General features: G+C 32.1%; 2 protein-coding genes and 1 non-coding gene across 4 annotated transcripts; all 3 read left to right on the top strand.

Annotated features, from left to right (window-relative positions):
• Positions 1 to 12,448: 12,448 nt before the first annotated feature.
• On the top strand, positions 12,449 to 15,354 carry LOC108476162 (rRNA 2'-O-methyltransferase fibrillarin 1-like). 2 transcript variants are annotated; one of them, XM_017778280.2, is made up of 7 exons: positions 12,449 to 12,639; positions 12,778 to 13,082; positions 13,275 to 13,370; positions 13,492 to 13,569; positions 13,664 to 13,840; positions 14,753 to 14,821; positions 14,913 to 15,354. In XM_017778280.2, exons 1-7 carry the CDS (start codon positions 12,624 to 12,626, stop codon positions 15,090 to 15,092), a joined length of 921 nt encoding a protein of 306 aa, XP_017633769.1. In that variant the 5' UTR covers positions 12,449 to 12,623; the 3' UTR covers positions 15,093 to 15,354. The 2 variants fall into 2 exon arrangements, with proteins under 2 accessions (XP_017633769.1, XP_017633770.1); XM_017778281.2 differs by lacking the exon at positions 13,492 to 13,569 and having other exon boundaries at positions 12,450 to 12,639.
• LOC128279875 (small nucleolar RNA snoR60) lies at positions 14,115 to 14,187 on the top strand. Its single transcript, XR_008270067.1, has one exon. It is a non-coding gene; the product is annotated as a small nucleolar RNA snoR60 (small nucleolar RNA).
• A 1,258-nt stretch (positions 15,355 to 16,612) lies between the features above and the next one.
• On the top strand, positions 16,613 to 20,439 carry LOC108476164 (uncharacterized). Its single transcript, XM_017778282.2, has 4 exons — positions 16,613 to 17,257; positions 18,409 to 18,670; positions 19,265 to 19,332; positions 19,785 to 20,439. The coding sequence occupies exons 1-4, from the start codon at positions 17,123 to 17,125 to the stop codon at positions 20,127 to 20,129; spliced, it is 810 nt and encodes a 269-aa protein (XP_017633771.1). The 5' UTR covers positions 16,613 to 17,122; the 3' UTR covers positions 20,130 to 20,439.
• The last annotated feature ends 3,257 nt before the right edge of the window (positions 20,440 to 23,696 follow it).

A 23,696-nucleotide genomic window follows, 5' to 3' on the forward strand; every position in this document is an offset into this window, starting at 1 on the left:
CAACAATTAGATTCATGTAAATTGGTTGATGGGCCATCCAAAGAATTAATGTGAACTCAACAAACCAGTCCACAATATAAAACTACTCAAATCTAACTTACTTGAATTTACTAATGTTTACCTGACTTAAAATTTTGAAAGTAAATAAATTTAAAATTTATAAAATAACCATTTAATTATTCGATTTTATCTTTTAATTATTTAATTATTCTGCATTTTGAATGTTTTTATTTTTATATTAATTTACTGGTAATAAAAAAGAGAGATAAAATTAAATAATAAATAGATGATTGGTGATGTATATACTCAAAAGTAAATAAAAAAATTTGGTATAGATGAACATAATATAATTAAATGTACCTGTTAAAATTTATATGGCGTAAAATATTAATGTATATAAATATATGACGGATAACATTCCCACAAATCCATTCTATCACTGTGTAAATGTAATGTTGTTATCATTGTTGAAGGACGGAAGGGAAAGGCAGCTCCTGAGGAAACAGAGCCAAAGGGGACCATTGAAATACTATTTACCATGTTTTCACCTAAAAATTAGGTATAATAAATTATTTGTTTTTAACTTTACAAAAAAATTTTATTTTAATTTATTTTGAGATTGTATTATTTATCAATTGATGAAAAATTAATGTTTTCACCTTAAACTTTTTAATATTTTTAATTTAAAAATTAATTAATTTTTATTTAATAAAATTAAAAATAATATTTATTTTTTATAATTAGTAAGAAAATGGCAGTGGTACATCATATTTTATGGTTGTAATTGACAGAGGAAAAGGTGGGAAATAAGAGGCGAAAACTGAAACATTAAATGATTGCATAAAAGAATTGTGATGGACAGTTCATGATGTGTTAAGGTAAAGTGCTGGGAAGCAATAAATGTTGATCACTAGAGCTGATAATTGTAGGTAAATTAAGTCTGGCCAGCATTAAATATTCATCACTATAGCTTAAAAATGTAGGTAAATTATGGCGCCATTGCTTCATTTTCACATGTGGGTAAGAAAGAAATATTGTTGGTGTTGTTCCAATAGGGTCGGAAGCGTGTAATTTATTGTACTAAAAAATTACTCAAAGTTCAATTCCCAGGGAAGGGAGGTGGATCACATGAATCTCTTAAATACCAAGTCTTTCCTTAATTAGAATATCCCTTCTATAGTAATTTAATAGCACAATTAAATACTACTATTATACCCTCAAATATTGAAAGAAAAATAGGACAAAAAGAACACAAGAGTTTTAACGAGGTTCGTAAATTATACCCACGCCCCGGGCACTAACACCGGATGATAACTTTACTATCTCCAAAATATTACAAACAAATAGAATTCCTTAAGAATTCTCAAATGGGAGAAGAGAGAAAACTAAGAGAGAAAGATTGGTTGGGATGATTGAAATGAGAAATGAGAAGGCCTATTTATAGTTGAGGTTCAAGGACCAAACAATAAATAGCCCATTATCTCAATGACCAAAAAAAATTATCCCATGCCACTTTTTCAAATTCAACTTTAGGTTGCTAAACTTGCACCACTTTGTATTGTTTGCCATTAATGTTGTCTCCCATTAATGTTAACAATCTCCACCTTGAAGATTTGATTAGAATAATCACATCTTCACACACTTCCTTCAACTCCCCAAATTCGATAAAGCTATCTTTTGTAGTGCCTACAAATGCGCTCTCGAGCGCCATACACCTAAAGGTGCTCAAATTCTTAGGATGTTAATCAAGTTCAAACAATGATTAAACTTGATTGTTGTTACCACCTTGGTCATCATATCTCGGGATTATCTGCCGTCGGAATCTTCAAGTAGAATTTTTCCTTTTCAAAGACTTCCGCACAAAGTGATATCTTACGTCGATATGCTTGGTTCTTGAATGATAGACTTGATTTTTCGTTAAATGAATAGCGCTCGATCGTCACAATATAGACTAATGTGACTTTGAACAACTCCCAAGTCTTTCAACAATCCATTAAGCCAAATAGCCTCCTTAATGACTTCTCAGAATCGCCATATATTCGCCTCAGTAGTAGACACACCATCAGATCGTAAGGTAGACTTCCAACTCATCGGGCTTTAGCAAGAGTAAACAGATACCCCGTAATTGAACAACGTTTATCGAAATCACCAGCAAATTCGGAATCAACATATCCAACTACAAACTGACCAAGTGTTTCATCCTTCTCAAAAACTAAACCAATGTCTACGGTTTTTCGAAGATACCGTGGAATCTATTTCACAGCTTGCCAATGTCCTTTTCCAAGATCATGCATATACCTGCTCACAACTCCAACAGCTTGTGAAATGTCAGGCCACGTATACACCATCACATACATCAAACTCCCAACTGCATTAGCATATCGGACTTTTGCCATATATTCTCTTTCTTCTTTAGTTTTCGGAGATAATTGAGCACTAAGTTTCAAATGAGAAGCAAGTGGGGTACTTACATGTTTTGTGTTTTCATTTACACCAAAACATTGTAATACCTTTTTTCAGATATTGCTTCTGATTCAAACAAAGCTTGCCTCTCTGTCTATCTCTACTTATCTTATTGACCTTACCTAGATCTTTCATCTCGAACTCTTGATTCAACTGAGCCTTTAGCTTATCTATCTCTTTTTGGCTCTTCGAAGCGATTAACATATCATCAACATACAATAGTAGATAAATGAAAGACCCGTCATATGCAGCTTCTGCAAATACACACAATTGTCATATTTGCTTCTTGTGTACTTCTGCCTTCTCATAAAGCTATCAAATCGCTTGTACCACTGCCTCGGGGATTGCTTCAATCCATATAGCGATTTGTTCACTTACAAACACAATTTCTACCACCAAGATCTGTGTATCCTTGGTGAGTCATATAGATCTCTCTTCTAACTCACCATGCAAGAAAGCAGATAACATCAAGTTGAGCTAGCTCCAAATTCAACTGTGCTACCAAGGCTAACAAAATTCTAATGGAGGAATGCTTCACAACAGGGGAAAATACATCATTGTAGTCAATTCCCTCCTTCTGAGCGTAACCTTTAGCTCAATCTTGCCTTGTAGCGAACATCTTTCTTGCTAGGAGATCCATCTTTCTTTACGAATACCCACTTGCATCCGATTGCCCTTTTACCTTTCGGTAATTGCGCCAATTCCCAAGTATTGTTCTTCTGGAGAGACTGCATTTCTTCATCCATGGCGCTTTTCCATTTGTCACTTTTTAAGCTTTGGATTGCTTCTTGATAAGTGACAGGAATATCATCATCAACAACGGGAAGGGCGTAGGCCACCATATCAATAAATCGAGCAAGTCTACGAATTTCTCTCCGTGACCTTGCAACTGCAACTGGTTTTGGTGTACTTAATGGTTCTTGGGTCAGAACCTCTTCAACCTCTAATTCTTCCATTGTGGTGGAGAATTAGACTTATTAACTGGCAAATCCCCATCCGCTCAAACTCCACTGTTTTGGAGTACACTCCACCTTGTGGAGTATCGCTTGTCTGAATATCTTCATCTCGCTACCTTTTTCAATGTGGTAGATTCATCAAAGGTAACATCTCTCGCTACAGATCATTTTCTTTGTGCTTAAGCACCAAAGACGAAATCCCTTCACCCGTAAGTGATTCTCATAAAGAGAGCTTTCTTTGCCCTCGGATCTAACTTTGACTCCTTCACATGGTAATATGCGGTGGATCCAAACACATGTAAGGAATCATAATCAGAGCCGGTTTTCCGCACCATACCTCCATAGGAGTTTTTCTTTCTAATGCAGATGATGGCAAACGATTAACAAGATGGCCAACAGTATGTCATAGCCTCACCCAAAATTGCTTGCCCAACCCAAAGATTGGACAACATACATCGAACTTTCTCCAAGAATGTTCGATTCATACGCTCTGCCACTCCATTCTCATTGTGGTGTATCCCTAATCGTGAAGTGTCGAACAATACCATACTCTTGGCACACATCGAAGAACGAATCACTTTTATATTCCCTCCATTATCTGTCCTAAGCCGCTTGATTTTCTTGCCAGTCTGGTTTTCGATCATAGTTTTCCATTTAAGAAAAACTCCAAGCACTTCATCCTTAGTTCTCATGGTATACACCCAAACTCTTTTGGTAAAGTCATCAACAAAAGTAACAAAGTAGTGTTTTCCTCCCAACGAAGGTGTTTTGGAAGGCCCCCACACATCTGAGTGAACATATTCCAAAATACCTTTTGTATTATGGATAGCAGTGCCGAATTTCACCCTCTTTTGCTTTCCCAGAACACAATGCTTGCAAAATTTTAATTTGCAAGCCTTTGCACCTTTCAACAATCCTTGCTTTGCCAGAATTTGCAAGAATTTTTCGCTGGCATGTCCCAACTTCATATGCCACAACTGCATTGAGTCTAATTCTTTGTTACCGGAAGCTGCAGCGACTGCTCCAATAACTGTACTACCTTGGTAGTAATACAAGTTATTTTTCCTGATGCCCTTCAATATCACAAGTGCGCTAGATGTCACTTTTAAAACCCCATCTCTCATAGTAACAACTGAACCATTGGATTCCAGAGCTTCCAATAAGATGAGATTTTTCTTCAAATTGGGCACGTACCGAACATCAGTCAGAACTCTGGTTGACCCATCTTGATTCTTTAATTGGATTGAACCTATCCCAACAGTTTTACAGGCATTGTCATTGCCCATATAAACAACTCCTCCATTTAGTTCTACTAAATCAGAGAACCACTCCCGGTTAGGGGACATATGATAGGTACAACCCGAATCCAAAATCCACTCATCTGAATGGAACGACGATGATGATGCAACCAGTGATAGTTTAGAGTCACTAGTATCATGCTTTGCAACACAAGCATCTACAGCAGCTTTTCCCTTATTCTTCAACTTTGGACAATTTTTCTTCAAGTGGCCTTTCTCATGACAAAAGGCACATTCATCTTTCCCAAATCTGGACTTTGACTTTGATCTCCCCTTCTGAGTTTTCTTTCGAGGGTGTACGAACGATCTCGGACTACTAAAGCTTCTGTATCTCTGATTGAGTTTTTCTGTTTGTCCTTCTTTCTCTGTTCATAATTGTATAAGGCCGCACAGACTTCGCTCAGAGATATATCACTCCTGCCATGAAGTAGAGTAGTTTCTAGAACTCAAACTCCTCGTGAAGTGACCCCAACAAAGATCAAAGCCAAATCTTCATCTTTGAATGTCTCATCCATATTTAGCAAATCGGTGACTAACTGATTAAATTTGGTAATGTGATCATTCATTGTGGTGCTGGGGACGTAAGTGAAGCGAAATGCATCTTTTCTTCAAGTGGAGCTTATTTTGACTGTTTTTCTTCAAAAATTTTCTTCAAGTGCCACCCACAACTTATTTGCGAAGTCTCCTTTGAAAAGCATACCGCTTCTCGAGAAAGGCATGATTGAATTGTGCCACATGCCAACCGATTGATCGCCTTCCAATCTTTCTCCTGTACATCATCTAGTTTCTCTTCATCAATGGCAATGTCTAGACCCTGCTGAAAAAGGGCATCTAGAACCTCACTTTGCCACATACCAAAATGGCCTGTGCCATCAAAGATCTCCACGGCCAATCTTGCATTTGCAATTGTCGGTCTTGTCCACATGGACGATGTTGAAGCTCCTAAACTGACTATTTTCTCCATAATCTTTCAATATACCTAAGGAAATCTTTTCTGATGTGGAAGATCAATTTAAACTGCAACCACAGAGCATACTACGATTAACCTCGACTTTGATACCACTTGTTGTTCCAATAGGGTCAGAAGCGTGTAATTTATTGTACTAAAAAATCACACAAAGTTCAATTCCCAGGAAAGAGAGGTGGATCACATGGATCTCTTAAATACCAAGTCTTTCCTTAGTCAGAATATCCCTTCTATAGTAATTTAATAGCACAATTAAATACTACTATTATACCCTCAAATATTGAAAGAAAAATAGGACAAAAAGAACACAAGAGTTTTAACGAGGTTCGTAAATTATACCTACGCCCCTGCACTAACACCGGATGATAACTTTACTATCTCCAAAATATTACAAACAAATAGAATTCTTTAAGAATTCTCAAATGGGAGAAGAGAGAAAATTAAGAGAGAAAGATTGGTTGGGATGATTGAAATGAGAAATGAGAAAGCCTATTTATAGTTGAGGTTCAAGGACCAAACAATAAATAGCCCATTATCTCAATGACCAAAAAAAATTATCTCATGCCACTTTTTCAAAGTCAACTTTAGGTTGCTAAACTTGCACCACTTTGTATTGTTTGCCATTAATGCTGTCTCCTATTAATGTTAACAGTTGGGCATTGTAATGTCAAGTTGATGGAATGGAGATTATTGAAATAGAGGTTGGAATAGGGTGTTTAAATGTAAGTGATGATAATAATAGTGGTTTTAGATTAATAGAATAGAAAAATAAAATGCGTGATTATTTACGTAAATTGACCTTTTTTTTTTTTATGTGAAATTTAGTTTTAACGTCAGGAGAATTTTGGAGTAAAATTTGATAGTAGAAATTAGTGGGGATTAAAATTGAGAAAGGAGAAATTTAAAGGAAAGGGAAAAAAGGATGGTGTGTGTGTGTGTGCGTGTTTATTATTATTTCTTCCCCTACCGTCCCATTTAAATTTGGGTAGTTTGACTATAGTCAACATTGTTCCACCAATACAAAAATTCTCTTCTTCTTCTTAGCTGACTAAAAAATCCAATTTATTGCTGCTCGAATTTTTCCCCTTTCATCCATATTTGCTGTACCAATCCATCCAAATATCAACTGCTTGTCGCCCCTGCTATGCCGCCTTCTCCTTTCCATCTCCTTCCAATAATAATAATAGTTGCTTCTTTTATTTCCTTTTTTCATTAAATGAAATTTAAAATATAATTTGAGTTTTGAAAAATAATTTAAATGGATTGAAATTTGGAATTGAGTTTGAACATTAAAATTTTATGGTATATTTTTTGTTTAAAAAGAACATTAGAGTCAAGTTCACAAGTCTCTGGATATTTTTCAATTGCATGAAATTTGACTTGAAGATATTATTAATTTAGTTTCAAGAAACATTGAAATATGTAATGATCTGACTTTGTTTGGTTTGGTTTTATTTTTAATTTGTATAATGATTTTCTTTATTTCCCATATATATTTGTGCTTCAAAAATAATATTTTTGAGATTTTATTTTTCTAGAATTTTTATATAAATTTTATATTTTAAAAAATAATTTTTAATTTTTTATAATTTTATATAGAATTAAGGTCAAATCAATAAAAGAATATAAAAGTTGAAGACTAAAATTGCTAATATACTAACTATAATTTCAAAAGTTGAGGACTAAAGGGTTGAAGAGGAATTATACATTATTCTAGGCATTATATAAAAATCGATGCTCAATAATCATTGAGCTTGGGAGTTAAGTCGTTGTTGTACAATATTTTTATATTATAAATGACATATTTATAAATTATTCAATCAATTTTAAGATATTTACTTGCCCATTTTAAAAGATTATTATTTTTACATGTTTACTTTTTTTTTACACATAAGGTAAATATTTTTATTTTTAAAGCGGTGGGTATTTGGCACATTGATAATATATATATTTTTATTCTACAAGCAACTTTAAAAATTGACACGTCTAATTTTTAAACTCCACAAGTATGATTAAAGTGTCTCGTAGGAGTCTATTAGAATATTAAAAATAAATATTTAAAAAATGATAATTTTTTAAAGTTGTTTGTGACATAAAAAAAGAGAGTACATAGTCTGTGTACCAAATACTAACTCTATGTATTATATTATATTATTTTGGCTTAAGAGTGTAAAAAGCCCTCAAACTTTTTCAAGAAATGTAATTAAGCCCCTACTTTTTCTTTGCACTCGATTGGGTATTTGAACTTTCAAAATGCAAAAAAAAGTCATCAAACTTTTTCAAAAAAAACAATTAAGCCCTTACTTTTTTTTTCACTCAATTGAGTACTTGAACTTTCAAAATGCATCAAAAAGGTCTTCAAAATTTTTCAAAAAAAAGCAATTAAGCCTCTCTGTAACAACATGTTTTCCAATGGTGCTCGAAATGATGGTTTCGAAACCCCGTTCTCTGATGGTCAAGTCTGTAAATATTATTTATTAATATTTACAAGGTCGTTATAGTATTATATTGAATTATGGTTTATTAATTTTGGTTATTTAGAAAGTTAGTCAAGGTACACGTGTATCGGTTCAAAAGTCAGTGGTTTTAAAAAATGAGGTATCGAGACCTCATTTCTATAAATCGAGCTCATAAATATTTTTACTAAATATTTACGAAGCTGTTTTATAGGTGAATTGAATTTTTATCGAGAGATTTTAATAATTGGATGATTAATTGAAGTACAAGGACTAACTTGTAAAAACTAAATAAATTAATTGCTATCAATCTTTATTAGCTAAATGAGTCAAACAATATTATTGAAGGGTTTTAAATGGAAATTATGTCATATTCTATTATAGTGGACGGTCATAGCATGGTTTTAAGAGGAAATATGTTAATTATAATATTTAATTAATAATAAAATAAGATAAAAACATAAAACAAAAACAAATAAATCTATCATCTTTTCTCATTTTTCTTCTCCCAATTGAATTCACCATGGATGAACTAAGGAAACATTCGACCATCTTCTTCTCCTTGCATGGTAATTAATTCTAAGCTCGTTTTTCATAAATTTTATATTTTTGAGATCATTGTAGCTTAATCTAGCTAACCCGAGTACTAATTTTAAAGTTCTTAAAGTTTTGAAAGGTTTCACTTGATGTTTTTTTTATGTTTTTTCTGTTAAATAGCTTGGTTATAAGTTTAGATTTGATTATGGACTAATTTGTAAAGTGAAATTTATTAAATTTTGAGTATAGGGACTAAAGTGTAAATAATTCAAAATTGGATTTATTTTTCTATAATTATTGAAAATAGAGAGATGTAGATGGATGAATTTGAAATGGGTATAAAAATTGGAGCTCAAATGTGAAAGTTATGCTAGTTTCGATTTTAGGGACTAAATTGAATAAATTGTAAAAGTTTAGAAAACTTTCAAAGTGAAATTAATAGGTAATATGCATGTATTTCAGCTTTTTCAAGTATTTGAATTGATAAATTTAACTTAGTTATCATATAGGTCAAGGATTGAACCAATCGGAGTTTAATCGTAAAAAGAGGAAAAAATTGCAAAATAGTCCTTGGTGTTGCATTTGTTGTTGGGCTAGTTAGGTAATTCATGTGCCCGCATTTAGAAAAGTGGTAAAAACAATGGGCTTGTTGGACTATATCAATGGCTGGGAGTCTCATAGCCCAAGTTCCTCGTTTTGGGGTTTTTTTTTATTTAATTCATAATAAATATTTTAAATTTTAAATTTATAAAATTTATTTATTCTGCAGAAATTTTTTTAATATATTATTTAAAAATAATAGGCTTAATATTGTAAAAAGCTCTCAAAATTTGAAAAAAAAAGGCAATTAAGCCATTGTTCTTTTTTTTTCACTCAATTGTCAAAATGCATCAAAAATGTCTTTTGACCGTAAACTTTAACAGTTGACTGTTGAAGTTAACTGTCCCTAATTTTTTTAGTTAAAGCCACCCTGTGCCACAACCATAGCGTAACATGTGGAAAAAGTTTATAAAAAATAAAAATCAATAAAAGTTATAAAATTACTAAATTTTAATAAAAATATAAAATATATTTAAAATTATTAAAAATTATAAAATGCATAAAAATTCTCTTTAACCATTAACTTTAACTATTAATTGTTAAAGCTAATAACCCTAGTTTTTTTTTCAGTTAATACCATTGCGTGTTGTAACACAACATGACATGTGGCACAAAATGATAAAAATAAAATCAATAAAATTAATAGAAAAATTATAAAATGTTTCTTTTTGGTGTGATAATTTTATATTTTTTTACTTAATTTTATATTTCTTTCATTTTTATAATTTTCTTACGACTTTATAAAATTTTATAATTTTTTCTATATTTATATATTTTTATAAAAAATTACAATTTTTACAATTTTTATGATTTTTATAATATTTTTATAATTTATAATAAAAATTTAAGTATTTTTTATTTTTATTAAAATTTAATAAGTTCTATTAATTTTATTTTTATCATTTTTTGCCACATGTCACGTTGTGTTTGTGACACATGGTGACTTTAACTTAAAAAAAGTCGAAGCGATTAGCTTTAACGACCAATTTTTAAAGTTAACGGTCAATGAGTCTTTTTGATGCATGTTGGCAATTGAGTGTAAAAAAAAAAAGGGCTTAATTGCTTTTTTTGAAAAGTTTGAGGGCCTTTTTAATGCATTTTGAAAGTTCAACTATAAAATTGAGTGCCAAAAAAGAGTAAGGTGTAACATCCCATACCCGGTCCGGTCACCAGACCCAAGCTATAAGGTGCTACAAGAAAATACGAAACATTCGATTACATTTCATAGTCCAAATACCAATTCAATATCACTTTGTTCATATAGTATCAAGTACAACATTCAATTCAATCAATTTGGGGTTTATATTGAGCTTACGAAAGCTTAAAACTAATATGGTATCAATCAGGGATCAAATAAAAACAAGAATAAATAGATAAGAAAATTTTACAAACTGGGGTCCCATAGTCGTGTTCCCTAACAATGTGAAAAACTGAGGTTGTGTAGGTCAAAAGTGCAAATACTCAAAAGATGTCACACGGCCGTGCCGTTAGATCATGTAACAAACTGTGATCGTGTGCACTAAAATCCCTTAAACGTGCAGATCACACCGCCGTGTCATATGCCTGTGTATGGCACACAACCATGTGTTAGGTCGTATATTAGGCTGTGTCTACTTGTAGATATCTTTCAAAACAAGCTTTCTAACCCTAAATCACATACACCACAAGCAACATTTTATACCAAGTTTCAACTAGTTCAAAAGCATTAATATTATACCAAAAATATCACTTATAACAATCAACCTAAGTGTCTAACCAATATGCCACATTTGGCACCTCAATCCAACAAGTCACGTCCAAACATAACATTATATTCAAACAAATCCAATATGTCATCCAAGGCACCTCAAAACAATTAATATAGCCTACATCATTTGACCATTTTAAACACTTTATAATAATGTTTCCATTCAACCATTCAAATATGCACAAACCTTACCAAATCCATTCAAACTTAGCATACACATACCATTCATTTGCTAGCACATTTATAACATATTACTTTATCACCACATAAGCATTATAACATACATACCTATACTATCAACAAGAATTACCCAATACTAAGATTATTACCAACTTATAATTATATACATATTCACATAACGTTCAAATTGTTAAATTCATACAACACATGACATATTCAACCACAAAACTCTCCTAGGTACATACCATGACCAAACCAAAATTATTGCCAACTCTTGAGTCTAGGATTGCCATTGGATGCTGAAGTCGTTATACAGGATCACGTATTTAATCTAACCCATGCATGGAAACAATTGAACGTTGAGTAATCCATACAAATACATCACTATAAACAATATCAATATGATAGGATTTTAAGAGAACTTTAAAGTTTTTATTAAAACATAACATTATACCAAATGTGTTAATTATACCATGATGACATACCATACCCCAATTTCATACCAATCTTTCGAAGTGAAGAATTTACTTCTGACGCTCATCGATACGATTAGCACTCAGTGCCTCATCAGACAAATTAAAGTGATCCAATTATGCCCAGTGCTCATCAATTTAATTGGCACCCAGTGCCTCATCGGGTAAGTGAAACATTACTTGTATATTCACTAAGTAACGAATTTTTCCATAGAATTTTCAATTATATCCCAACAATCAAGATTCATAACTCAATTCAACAACTAGTCTCAAAACATAACATTTTTCAATTCAATACAATTTAGTCCTTCATCAGGAGAATCAACATTTCACAGCAACTTGATTCCATCAATTATTTTCAACTTACTTTTACCTCTGATCATGCTAAACAATGAAAGTATATAGAAATTTAAATGAATTAATTTATGAAATTACAAACCATAAGCCCCAACTATGCATATACATTTAAACTTTGTAATATCATTATATACATATCAATTTCACAATAAAATTCAACATCCACTAATTTCCATTCAACTAAACCGATATACCTTAACCCGAATTATACCAATACAATTTGTACAAATCTAACATATATTATATAATATTCACCCTTTTATAATCCATTCAATTCCATAGTATTTACTTTACACCATTAATCAATTGCTACCTCGTCAATATCTATTTCACATAATGATATTTTATATTTTCGATTTAATCTTTTTATGACAAAAACATCACATAATAACAATTCAACTTTAAAGCAAAACAATATAATACAAATATATCATCAATTAATAAAGTATAAACCCTTCTCTTTTTCGCCCCTTCCCAAAACCCTAGTCATCATTCTATATAACGCAGAACCCCTAGCCCTCACTCCCTTCCCCACTATCATTCCATTTGCTTTGCCTTTAATTCTCCTTGCTATCGAACTCTACCAAGTATGAGACCTCCAAGAGGTAACCATTTTCTTTTCTTTTATATGGTTAAAACAGCTGGGTCTGATAGTCTGGAGCTTATAAGCATCTTAGTCCTCTGTTTTTCTTTAAATGATTTTAGAGTCATGTTCTGTTATTTTAATGTTTGATTATGGGCAGGCCGTGGTGGTGGTGGTGGGTTTAGGGGCAGAGGTGATGGTGGGAGAGGGAGAGGAAGGGGTGGTGGTGGTGGTGGAAGAGGTGGCGATAGGGGAGGCAGTGGCATGAAGCCCCGTGGTGGTGGCCGCGGTGGAGGAAGAGGACGTGGTGGTGGAAGAGGAGGAATGAAAGGTGGGAGCAAGGTTGTAGTTGAGCCCCATAGACACGAGGGAGTTTTTGTTGCCAAGGGTAAAGAAGATGCTCTTGTTACTAAGAATATGGTTCCTGGTGAGGCTGTCTACAATGAAAAGAGGATTGCTGTTCAGGTCATTTTGTCTCTCTAATTACTCAATCCATTTCCATTCTCTTATTTACCACGATAGGATCATTGATACCATGTATTGAATATACTTCGTTTTTGGCTATTTGTTTTTTTTTTCTCTAAAACTTGCTGTCAAGATTATGATAAATTTAGCAATGAAAAATTGAGGGTCTTCATGATTTTTTTCACTTAACAGAATGAAGATGGAACCAAAGTTGAGTACAGGGTTTGGAACCCTTTCCGATCCAAGTTGGCAGCTGCAATTCTTGGTGGTGTTGATAATATATGGATTGTAAGCATTCACATTTCCTTTTTTATGCTTGTTCATATAATGTCATGATGAGTATCTCTTAGGAAGACTTTTAAATACCTGACAACTGTTTAATTCTGTTTCTTTTTGGGGTTTAATCAAGAAACCCGGTGCTAAGGTTCTCTACCTTGGAGCTGCTTCGGGTACCACTGTTTCTCATGTATCCGATGTTGTTGGTCCTGTACGTATAGTATTATTCCCCAAATATCCTATTGTCATTGTGTGTTTATTCCTGGCTGAGTTGCTTATTGTTTGTTCATTTCATTTTCCTTCAGAATGGAGTGGTTTATGCTGTGGAATTTTCTCACAGAAGTGGTAGGGATTTGGTCAACATGGCTAAGAAGCGAACGAATGTTATACCTATCATTGAAGATGCTAGGCATCCTGCTAAATACAGGATGCTAGTTGGCATGGTGGATGTGATATTTTCTGATGTTGCGCAGCCTGATCAGGTTTGCTTTTTATGTATTTTTGCAACTCTATTTTTGATTCAGGAAATATTGGAAAGCAATCAGTTTTATGTGCTTAATTAATTGGTAGTTTGAGATCATGTAGTTTGCATCTCTATGACCTACATACATTTCAAATTTTTTATTCTGAATATGCCTCTACGTGTTTTGATTGGTTTCTTTCTCTTTTGGCTTCTTATGTGATGATTCTTAAATCTTTTGTTTTCAAAATAGTTCTTTTGATCTTCAGACTTTGAAAAAGGCTGTATTTGTTAAAATGCAAATGATGAACTCTACTCGGATTCCCCTTCAGGACTTCATGGATGATGCTAAATCGAGTATCTGATGCAATATTAAATGCAAAATCGAGTATCTGATGCAATATTAAGTCATCAACCTTAAATAATTTGCAAATTTGGTTTCAAGAAAGATTTTCCTCTTTTGAGAAATGTGTTTTGGGTTTTTATATACTATATCAGTATCAAGTATTAAGCCTACAAAGAGTTGAAAATTATAGATACTCTACTTCTTTACCAGGAAGTATGTCTATGAAACTCTTGTATAGCAGCCTAACTTTTTAACAGTCCAACTGTTAAAATTTTCAATATAATTGCATTTGGTATGCATGAAAATTTTCAAATCAATCTGATATTTCTATCCCATTGATGTATATTTTAACAGTTGAAACGTTTTTTAAATGCAACAAAAAGTAAATTTAATTTATTCCAAACTTGACATGTATGATTTAGGAGAATGGAACATGAAATATGATGGTTTTCTCTTAGTTGTTTTTATTTGACTTTATAACCAAGCTATGGTGAAATACTCTGATTGTTAGTCTCCAGCCTGCTGAAATTATCTTTCATATCCTTTGATCCGTGGAGATGAATTTAAGATGATTCTGTTGCTTTGCAGGCAAGAATTCTGGCTTTGAATGCATCGTATTTCCTGAAGGCTGGAGGTCATTTTGTTATTTCAATCAAGGTTAGTGAATTTTAAACGTAGTTGAAGTTGAACAAGAATCCTACAGCTGTGCATTTAGACATCAACTTGATTAGATTTTTAATTTGTTCAGGCAAACTGCATTGACTCAACGGTCCCTGCTGAGGCTGTATTCCAGAGTGAAGTTAAGAAATTGCAACAGGAGCAGTTCAAGCCTTTCGAACAAGTCACTCTCGAACCATTTGAGCGTGACCATGCATGTGTTGTTGGCGGCTACCGCATGCCAAAGAAACAGAAAGCTGGTGCAGCCTAATGTTTGGAGCTAGCCCGGCTTTTTAATCTTATGGTTCATGTTTGATTGATGTTGGGTAGAGTTTGAGAAAATAGTTAATGTAATATCAACTTAGTTGATTTTACGAGTCAATCTAATATCAGCTTCTGTTGGAATATCAACTTATATGGAAAATGACTACAAACATCATTAGAATATTATGATTTATGAGTGTGATTTTGTATTTTAAAGATTTTTTAAAAATATAAAACCAATAGAATCAAACATTGTGAGATTTAAATAATATGATTTTGTTTGCACAACTCATGCACCACGAGCAAGTGCAAATCACTATCACATACACACATCTACCAACGTGAACACGAATAAGCACTCTTAACAAAAAAATGTAAATGATTGTTACATAAAACTTAATAAAATTAAATATCAAGATTCGAATTGACTCCAATATACCCACATCAATGAACATCGATAATCAACTATGTGGGAAACAAAAATGGCGTAACGTGAAGACGCGGAGGCAACTCAACTCATTTCCAATTTGGAGTTGCGATTTGTTCACATAACTCAGTGCGTGAAATTGTAAAAGAAAAGTTTAAATATTTCAAATTAAAATTTACTTCTTAGACTTTAATTTTGATACATTGAATCCTTGTAATTTTTTTATTTAAAATTTTGATCTCTCCATTTAATTTTTCAGGTAAAATAACTTTTTAACCCTCAACATTATTGTTTTTTATTAATTTGGTCATTACCCTTTAAGATTACATAAAAAATTTAAAAGTAATTTTTTATATATTAAAAATTAAATTAAAAATATATAATTTTTTTGAAATAAAAATTATGAAAAAATTTAAAAATTAAAATAAAAATAAAAATAAAAAACAAAAACCTTTTTATTTTTTTTTGAATTTTAAAGAGTTTTATCTTGTAAAAATCATAATTATTTAAATTTTATTTTTAAAAAATAAAAAATATTTTTAAAATTATGTACTTTTAAATGGTATAAACCAAATTGACATAAATTTGTAAATTTGTAAATGTTGAAGGCAATAAAAATTTAAAAATTTTAAAAACCAGCTGGCCGTAAATCGGTATGGATTGATTGAACTGGACTAAAAAAATTAGTCGAATTGGTAATTGAACTGGTTTTTATAACTTTTTTAAATATTTTTATTTTTAATAAATTATATACTTTGAACTGGTCGGATTGCTAATTCTAAGAACCAATTGGTCATATTAGTTTGAAATTGGTTAAATTTTTGGTTTAATAATTTTTTTTTAACTTGGTTCAACTAGTTTGTATTGTTTTGTGGGTCAATTGATATTTTACCTCTCATCAGACTGATACCCCAACTACTTCTCGATTCGACTGGTCAATCCAATCCGATTTAGATAATATTGAATTTTAGAATTTTTGTTTACTTTTGACATTGTTAATTTTAAGATGGAGCAAGAATTTTAAATAAAAAAAATACAGAAATTCAAGGACGAAATTTTAAAATTTGAAGGAGTAGAGGTAGCTTTGAGAAATTTGAACTTAAAAGAAACGAAGTGCGTGGCATAACTAACCATCTGCCCGTTTCCGCAATTTTCTTCATCTTCTTTCAAATTGCAGTCAAAATCAAAATGTCCTCTCTCTCTCTCTCTCACAACTGAATCAACAACAGTTCCATAACTTGGATTTCATTTTATGAACAAGAATTTTCCCTCATTCTCTCTTTTATCTAAATCTTAAGATTTGACCTAATCTTGAGAATCATAATTAGAATTAGAATTAGTTTTAGAGAGAGATTCTAAGATTTCAGCATTTTCGTGGCAGAAAAAAAAAAACTACGTAAGAAAATTGTATATTAAAAATCCCTATACAGAGGGGAAAAAAAAAAAAAGAAGCAAAGTGCGAAAGAGTGAGGCGTTTTTGTTTTTAAATAGAATGAATTGTTGGATTTCGAAGCTTAAGGACAGAAAAAGAAAGAGAGAGTAGGGATTAGGGTTTTCTGGTGCGCCGAAAGTTTCCAATCGACGGAGGTGTTAGGGTTTTGTAGGTGAAGATGGCAGAGGTGATATTACATATATACGATGTGACCAACAGCGGATCGGATAAAACGAACAACACCATTGTTCATATCAACAAGATCTTCAAGGATAGGATAGGCCTCGGCGGTATCTTCCACAGCGCCATTCAGGTCTCTTCTTTCTTACTCTCTTTGTGAATTTTGCATTTTTATTACATTCTTTGCTATTGTGCTAAACGAGACCTAGGTTTTACGGTTTGGAAAATTCTCTTGGAATTTCTAGGGGTTAACTTGTTCAATTACGTAATGCAAATATTTTGATGTTGATTTTGGATAACATGTATTCTGCTTGTTGCATTTAAACTATTGCAAATATTTATTAAAGAAAAGGGCGCTTTAAATATTTATTTTGCTTAAAAGGAATAGTTTCAACTTTCAAGGTAGATCGGAAAGGAAAGGAGAATGCCACAAAGAAACAATTTATGGTTACCCGTTACCCTGCAGAGGAAATGTTAACATTTTTATGTCATCCTAATTTATCGAATTTGATGCGATTGGAAATTTGGATTTCACAAATAGTGAACATGTGCGATAAAACATATATTAATGTGATATTCATGATTATTTTTCAAATTGTAGATTTGTTGGAAACCAATATAGTGGTGTATTTTGAATTTATGTTTTTATAGCTTTCAAATAGACAATCATTTTGAACTTTTAACTAATTTATACATAATGTATTCATTTAATTCTCAAATTTATATGACAAATGAAATTCAAATCCAAATCCTCAATTCATGTTTCCAAACATAGCACTAAAGAACTTTCAATGAGACGAGTTGCTAGGCTTTGGCCAAAGTTTTTACATAGTAGAGGGCTTCTGCATCTTTTTTGCTACTAGATGTGAGGTTGTTGTCAATTCTTTTTATCTTTTTCTAGTTTTATTTGAAAGAACTTATAGAACCTTTCCACTATTCTACTTTATCTTGGGGAATCATGCATCTAAATTATGTTAACTGGGGATAGATATAGAGAACAGTATCTCTTCTGGTTTCTTGTAGTTCTAAGTAGTTAAATTTTCATTGTTGTTTTCTATGGTCTACTTTCTTTTATCTGAATGTTTCTTTATGGATATATCACATGTTAGTTCTCCAAAGTGAACATTTTCAAAAAGTATTTAAGTGGTCAAACTTTGGCATACTAGAATGGATATAAAAATTTTGGTGGTCAACTTTACAGTACCCTCTTTTTTTTTTAATCATAAATTTGTTATTGATGCCTTTCTTTGTCAAGCTCAATAACTTTATTTGCCTTATTGACAGGTATATGGAGATGATGAATGGTCTTTTGGATTCTGTGAGCAAGGGTCTGGTGTTTTTTGTTGTCCTTCTAGAAAAAATCCATTGTATACATATCGTGAGTTCATGGTCCTTGGAAGAACTAACTCTTCAATATTCAAGGTAAACCAGATCTTGCATGAACTTAGTAGAGAATGGCCTGGAACTTCCTACGACTCGTTATCCAAAAATTGCAACCACTTCTGTGACGAGTTATGCGAAAGGCTGGGTGTCCAAAAGCTTCCAGGTAAACTTAAGATTTGTTGAACTTGAATTCTTTTTGATGGATTGAACAGCTGTAGGAAACCTTAATGATTACTGCTTTACTTATCCCTGTAACTTTGTAGCCCACTGGCAGATGGCCAAGTTCTTTAATATAGGTTTTAGTTGACTTGTCGAGGAGAGGTATCTTTTTCTTTGATGAGCATTATTCCATTATTGGATGCAGTTGTTCATCGGATAGCAAGTATGATATCAAAACGTTATTATATGCCTCTCCTCATGTAACTCATGTCTGGTCTCTTGCTTGAAGTAAAGTGGTGAAGAATGTTGTGGTTAATGGTACCTATTAGCTTGTGAGCGGTAAATATGAGTTGGGGCTGTACCGCTCCTGTTCTATCATCCATGTATTTCAGTGATGAGCCTGAATATCTGAGGAAAACTGTTTGTATTAGGGTGTGAAGCTAGGGGCAATCATATACTTTCATTTCACTTGGCAGGCAGGTCAATCGCTGGCTTTATTTGAGAGATAAGATGTGACCACTAAGAGTGAATAGGGCACGTTTTTTATCAGTGCACTTCCAATTTAGGTGGCTTGCTTGTTCTTACAATTTTTGAACAGGTTGGGTCAATCGTTTTGCCAACACTGGTGATGCTGCTATAGAAATGGCAGAAAATACTGCCTTACGGGTAAGAGTCCCTTCATTAGTTCACAATTGTAATAATCTGCCAAAAGTCACTACATTTCCATGACTAGACAGGCAATGCTTGTCAAGATAACTCGTATGACTATTACATAAATATATATCATATATATTTGCACTTTGCATGTAGATGATTTTGTACATGTAATCATGTGCTTCCTGACATAGCTTGGTCTCTTTTTCTGTACATCGCTTGAGTTTATTATGATATTTAATTGATGAATTCGTTATGAGGATTCTTTGTCCTTTTCAAAGGCGTCTTTATGGAGGTGTTTGCCTTGGAAATTTATGAAAATAGAAAAAAAAATAAAAATAACGATGGTTATAAGTTAAAACTTGAATCTAAATTCTATGCATGTTGTGAATGGTCCTACAGCTTTAAGTTTAAATCCTCACTATGGTTGGTGTTTGAAATTGCTGTCGTGGTAATTATTGCAGTTTAAACAAGCCAAGACTGAGATAGTATCAGCCAGCAAAGTGGCATACCGTTTCCTTGTGGGCGTAACATCTGGATCTACCGGTGGTGATAATCCCCATCCCCCTCGCAATTCAAACAGTGGAAGCCCAAGATTCCAATCAGCTTGCTTTAAAAACCTCATCACTGCAGGTGCTAAACCATCTAACAGTTCTGAAATTGAGACTCAGGAGGGCGATGTCGTTCTTCAGCATCAACGGCAACACAATTCTGCACACACATTGCAACAAACTTGTCACAATTCCGAAAGACCATTGCGACAAAGTTCACATCAATTGGAGAAAACATTGCGACACAATTCACTCTAATTGAAACAACCAATGCATCAGAGTTGATTGCTTGATATGTGACAAATGATTTTGTGGAAGCGTCCTTTGTTGGTTTACTACTAAAAAACTATGCATATGGTCAGTTAGTGTGTATGTATGAAACCAAATTACTTACTAGGATGAAACCCAAGAAGTGTGGGCCGGTAGTCAGCGATATAATAATAGGATATTCTAACTATAAGATGTGTGGTTGATGCTCACTTTATTCCTTAATCATATGATTAGGGGTTAGTTCTTTGTTCATGGGAATGAAACACGTTTCATAGTTAGTTATTTATCTCTTTGGAAAGTACTTGCAATGAGAGGATTAATCATTTTGGTTGTGGTGTTACGACAAAAAGATAATAGGGTACTATTTTTTTTTCTTATTACATTAATAATAACAAAGCTAGGAAATTTACCCCTATTGATATAGATTATGGTGGTTGATATTGAATTCAAACATATAAATGTAGTTGAACTGATACAAAGTTGAAGCTAAATTGTAGCAAGTATGGAATTAGAAATTTGTACACCCATGTTGTAGTAGGTCGAAAAATATTGTACAACTGATTATTTTAGGCAATGCTTTAAGTTGTAGTTATTAATTGTTTTTTTTTTTCAAAAATGAATTCTTAAATATTTTTGATTTATAATTATCATACAAATTAAGTATTTTAAATTAATTTTGTTTTAATTAATTGCGAACATTTGTTGAAATCAAGGTTTTGGAATTGAACTAGTGGTTGAATTGGTCAAATCATTGGTTCCTGATTTGATTGGTTTGATTGGTTAAATCAATTTGTCTAGTTTAAATTAAAGAAATTATTTAAAGTTATAAAATTTGATTCAAACACCAATCATTCAATTTTCTTCTCGATTTAATTAATTTGTACTGTTTCACAAGTCAATCAATTTTGTTAGCTCGATTAATCAACCGAAATAGTCAAGAGGGGTGAATTGGCCTTTTAAAAATTCGTGGAAGTAAAAGAAAAATTATGAAACAATGAACATAAAAATTTATAGTGGTTCTATCTTGATTGCCTACTCCACTACCTTAGCTTTCCATAACTAAGGATTTTCTCAAATTCACTAATTTGATGAATCTTTGAGGAGAAGGTTTAACCTTACAACTATATTAAGATTTCTATCCAAATCTTAAGATACAAACCTTTTCAAAAGAGCAAACAAAGAAACAATCTTTACAAGATTTGTTTGCCAATTAAGCACTAAGATAAAGAAAACACTTGAGTTGATAGAAAAAATTAAATGCTCACAAGTGTAGCCGAATCTTAAGAAAAAAAAAAGAAGTTAAAAGCTTTTGGAATTTTGACACTTTGGAAGCTTAATTTAAGGTTAGTTTGTGTTTGGTTTTTTTATAATTTTTACGTTTTTGAGATCGTTGCTTCTAGTACTATCCGACCCATGCATAAATTTCTGATTTTGATGCATATTTTGAGTTATGCTATTGATGAATATTTTTTTTTGTGATGTTTGATGATGAAATATTAAAAATATGTTTTAGATTAACATGTTTTGTATTTGAGTTTTTGAAGATTTTGAGTAATTAGGACTAAATTGAAAAAATAATAAATTAAAGGACTAAAATGTGAAATAGATGAAATATATGGACTAGTATGGTTATATGGAAAATTCGTCCCAACTACATTGTTGTGAGATTTTCTGTATTTTGTGCTTTGTGCAATTAGGACTAATTTGTAAAAGTATGTAATATTAGGGGTAAAATGATAATTTTCCCATTTATGTGTTGTTGGATTAAATTGAATGAAATTGTGTTTAAATGAGGTTAATTTGAAATTATATAATAGATCAAGAACAAAAGAAATCAGACTTGGATCGGGGAAAAACGAAAATAGTCGAATAGCAGATTTGAAACGTCCGTCGATATCCGAGGTAAGTCTTTAAGTTATTAGACATCATTTATCTTCATTGTAACTTAGTTTAATATGTTGTTATGGAATCTTTAAATTCATAAAGAGCTAGCCGAATGTGTTTGTGTATAGAAATTGAAATACTGTATTTGAATTTAATTTGACAAGGTTACATCGTTTAAAAGTTCGTATGATTTATGAGGAATATATGGAATTTTTGTTACATGAATTGTGTATGAGACAACATTATAATAGTGATATTCGTGCTTTGAGCCTAGCAAGCTTTATGCTGGTGAATGTAATCGGGCTTTATGCCTAGCAGGCTTATTGCCGGTGAAAAATCTCAGACTTTGAGTCTAGCAGGCCTTGTGCTGGTGTATGATTCAGGCTTATGCCTAGCAGATTTTATGCCGGTGATTTATTTCAAGTCTATGTCTATAAGACTTCACATTGATGTGGAAAGTGAGCAAGTAAGTATATGTGAGGTTATTTTGAACTTGTATATTCGGCTGCATGTGAGGTTATATTGAACTTGTGTATTCGATTACATTTGAGCTTATATTGAACTTGTATATTCGGTTACATGTGAGATTATATTGAATTTGTATATTCGGCCATATGAGATGTTTTATTGAACTTGAACATTAGGTTACATGTGATGATCTATTGAACTTATATATTCTGCCATATGAAATAATATAATGAACCTTGTGTATTTGGCCATATAGGTAAGTTTTTATGAGATGATATATTGGATTTTATATATATTCGGTTATATAGGTAAGTATTTATGTGGTGTTATAATTGACCTTGAATGTTCAGCCAAGTTAACTTATTTGAGTTAAAGTATACCTCTAATGGTACAATTTGGCTTGTATGAAATGATTTGATTATTTATTTGAGTTGTTTAATTTGCTTAAGGCTTACTAAGCTAAGCTAGCTTACTCTGTGTGTTTTTGTTACTTTGTTTTATAGATTTTGGTTGTAAGTTACGAGCTTGGGGATCGTTATCGAAGTCATCCACACTATCATCAACTTTTGGTATTTTTTAAAAGTTTATTCTTGAACATATGGCATGTATAGGCTCTATTGCTATAAATTTTGATTATGTTTGAAGTTTTTTTATATTTTATGCCACGCGAAAATGGCTAAATATTGATATATAAGTAATTGTCGTATTGATCATGGTAATTGTGCTTAGTCTTGGTTTTGTGTGGGTTTCGTTATTAAGTTTAATGAGCTATGCATAAATGTGGTAAAAATTTATTTCAGTTAAAGTGCTAAGTACTATGGATGGATGATGTATTTGGTATGTGTTTCAAGCATTGAATATGGCTTTATTATTAGGCTTAAATTCGGTATTGGTTGGATTATAGTTAAAGTTTATTTGGTTATCATGTTGTATATCATGGATGAATATAATTTCTACTATATGAAAGTTTTGAAGATTGGATGTTGATTTTTGAATGCAGCATAAAGAAATTGGTTATGTTATATACTAAGACAATGATCTATGATAGTCGAATGGACTAAAAACTAGAATGGAATTGTTTTTTCTTTTTTAAATGGAAGCTTATTATATTTGGTGTTAATATGCAAAATATACATGTTTCATATAGATCAAAATGTCGGTGTCATATATATATATTTAAAGTAAGTTGACAATGCATATGTT

The sequence above is a fragment of the Gossypium arboreum genome, chromosome 8 (assembly GCF_025698485.1).
Source record: "Gossypium arboreum isolate Shixiya-1 chromosome 8, ASM2569848v2, whole genome shotgun sequence".
Classification (NCBI taxonomy): domain Eukaryota; kingdom Viridiplantae; phylum Streptophyta; class Magnoliopsida; order Malvales; family Malvaceae; genus Gossypium; species Gossypium arboreum.

Coding starts and splice junctions, on each gene's coding strand:
- LOC108476162 (XM_017778280.2), top strand. Junction 13,570..13,663: donor TATCCGATGTTGTTGGTCCT/GTACGTATAGTA, acceptor ATTTTCCTTCAG/AATGGAGTGGTTTATGCTGT. Junction 13,841..14,752: donor ATGTTGCGCAGCCTGATCAG/GTTTGCTTTTTA, acceptor GTTGCTTTGCAG/GCAAGAATTCTGGCTTTGAA.
- LOC108476164 (XM_017778282.2), top strand. CDS start 17,123: ATGGCAGAGGTGATATTACATATATACGATGTGACCAACAGCGGATCG. Junction 17,258..18,408: donor TCTTCCACAGCGCCATTCAG/GTCTCTTCTTTC, acceptor CCTTATTGACAG/GTATATGGAGATGATGAATG. Junction 19,333..19,784: donor CAGAAAATACTGCCTTACGG/GTAAGAGTCCCT, acceptor TAATTATTGCAG/TTTAAACAAGCCAAGACTGA.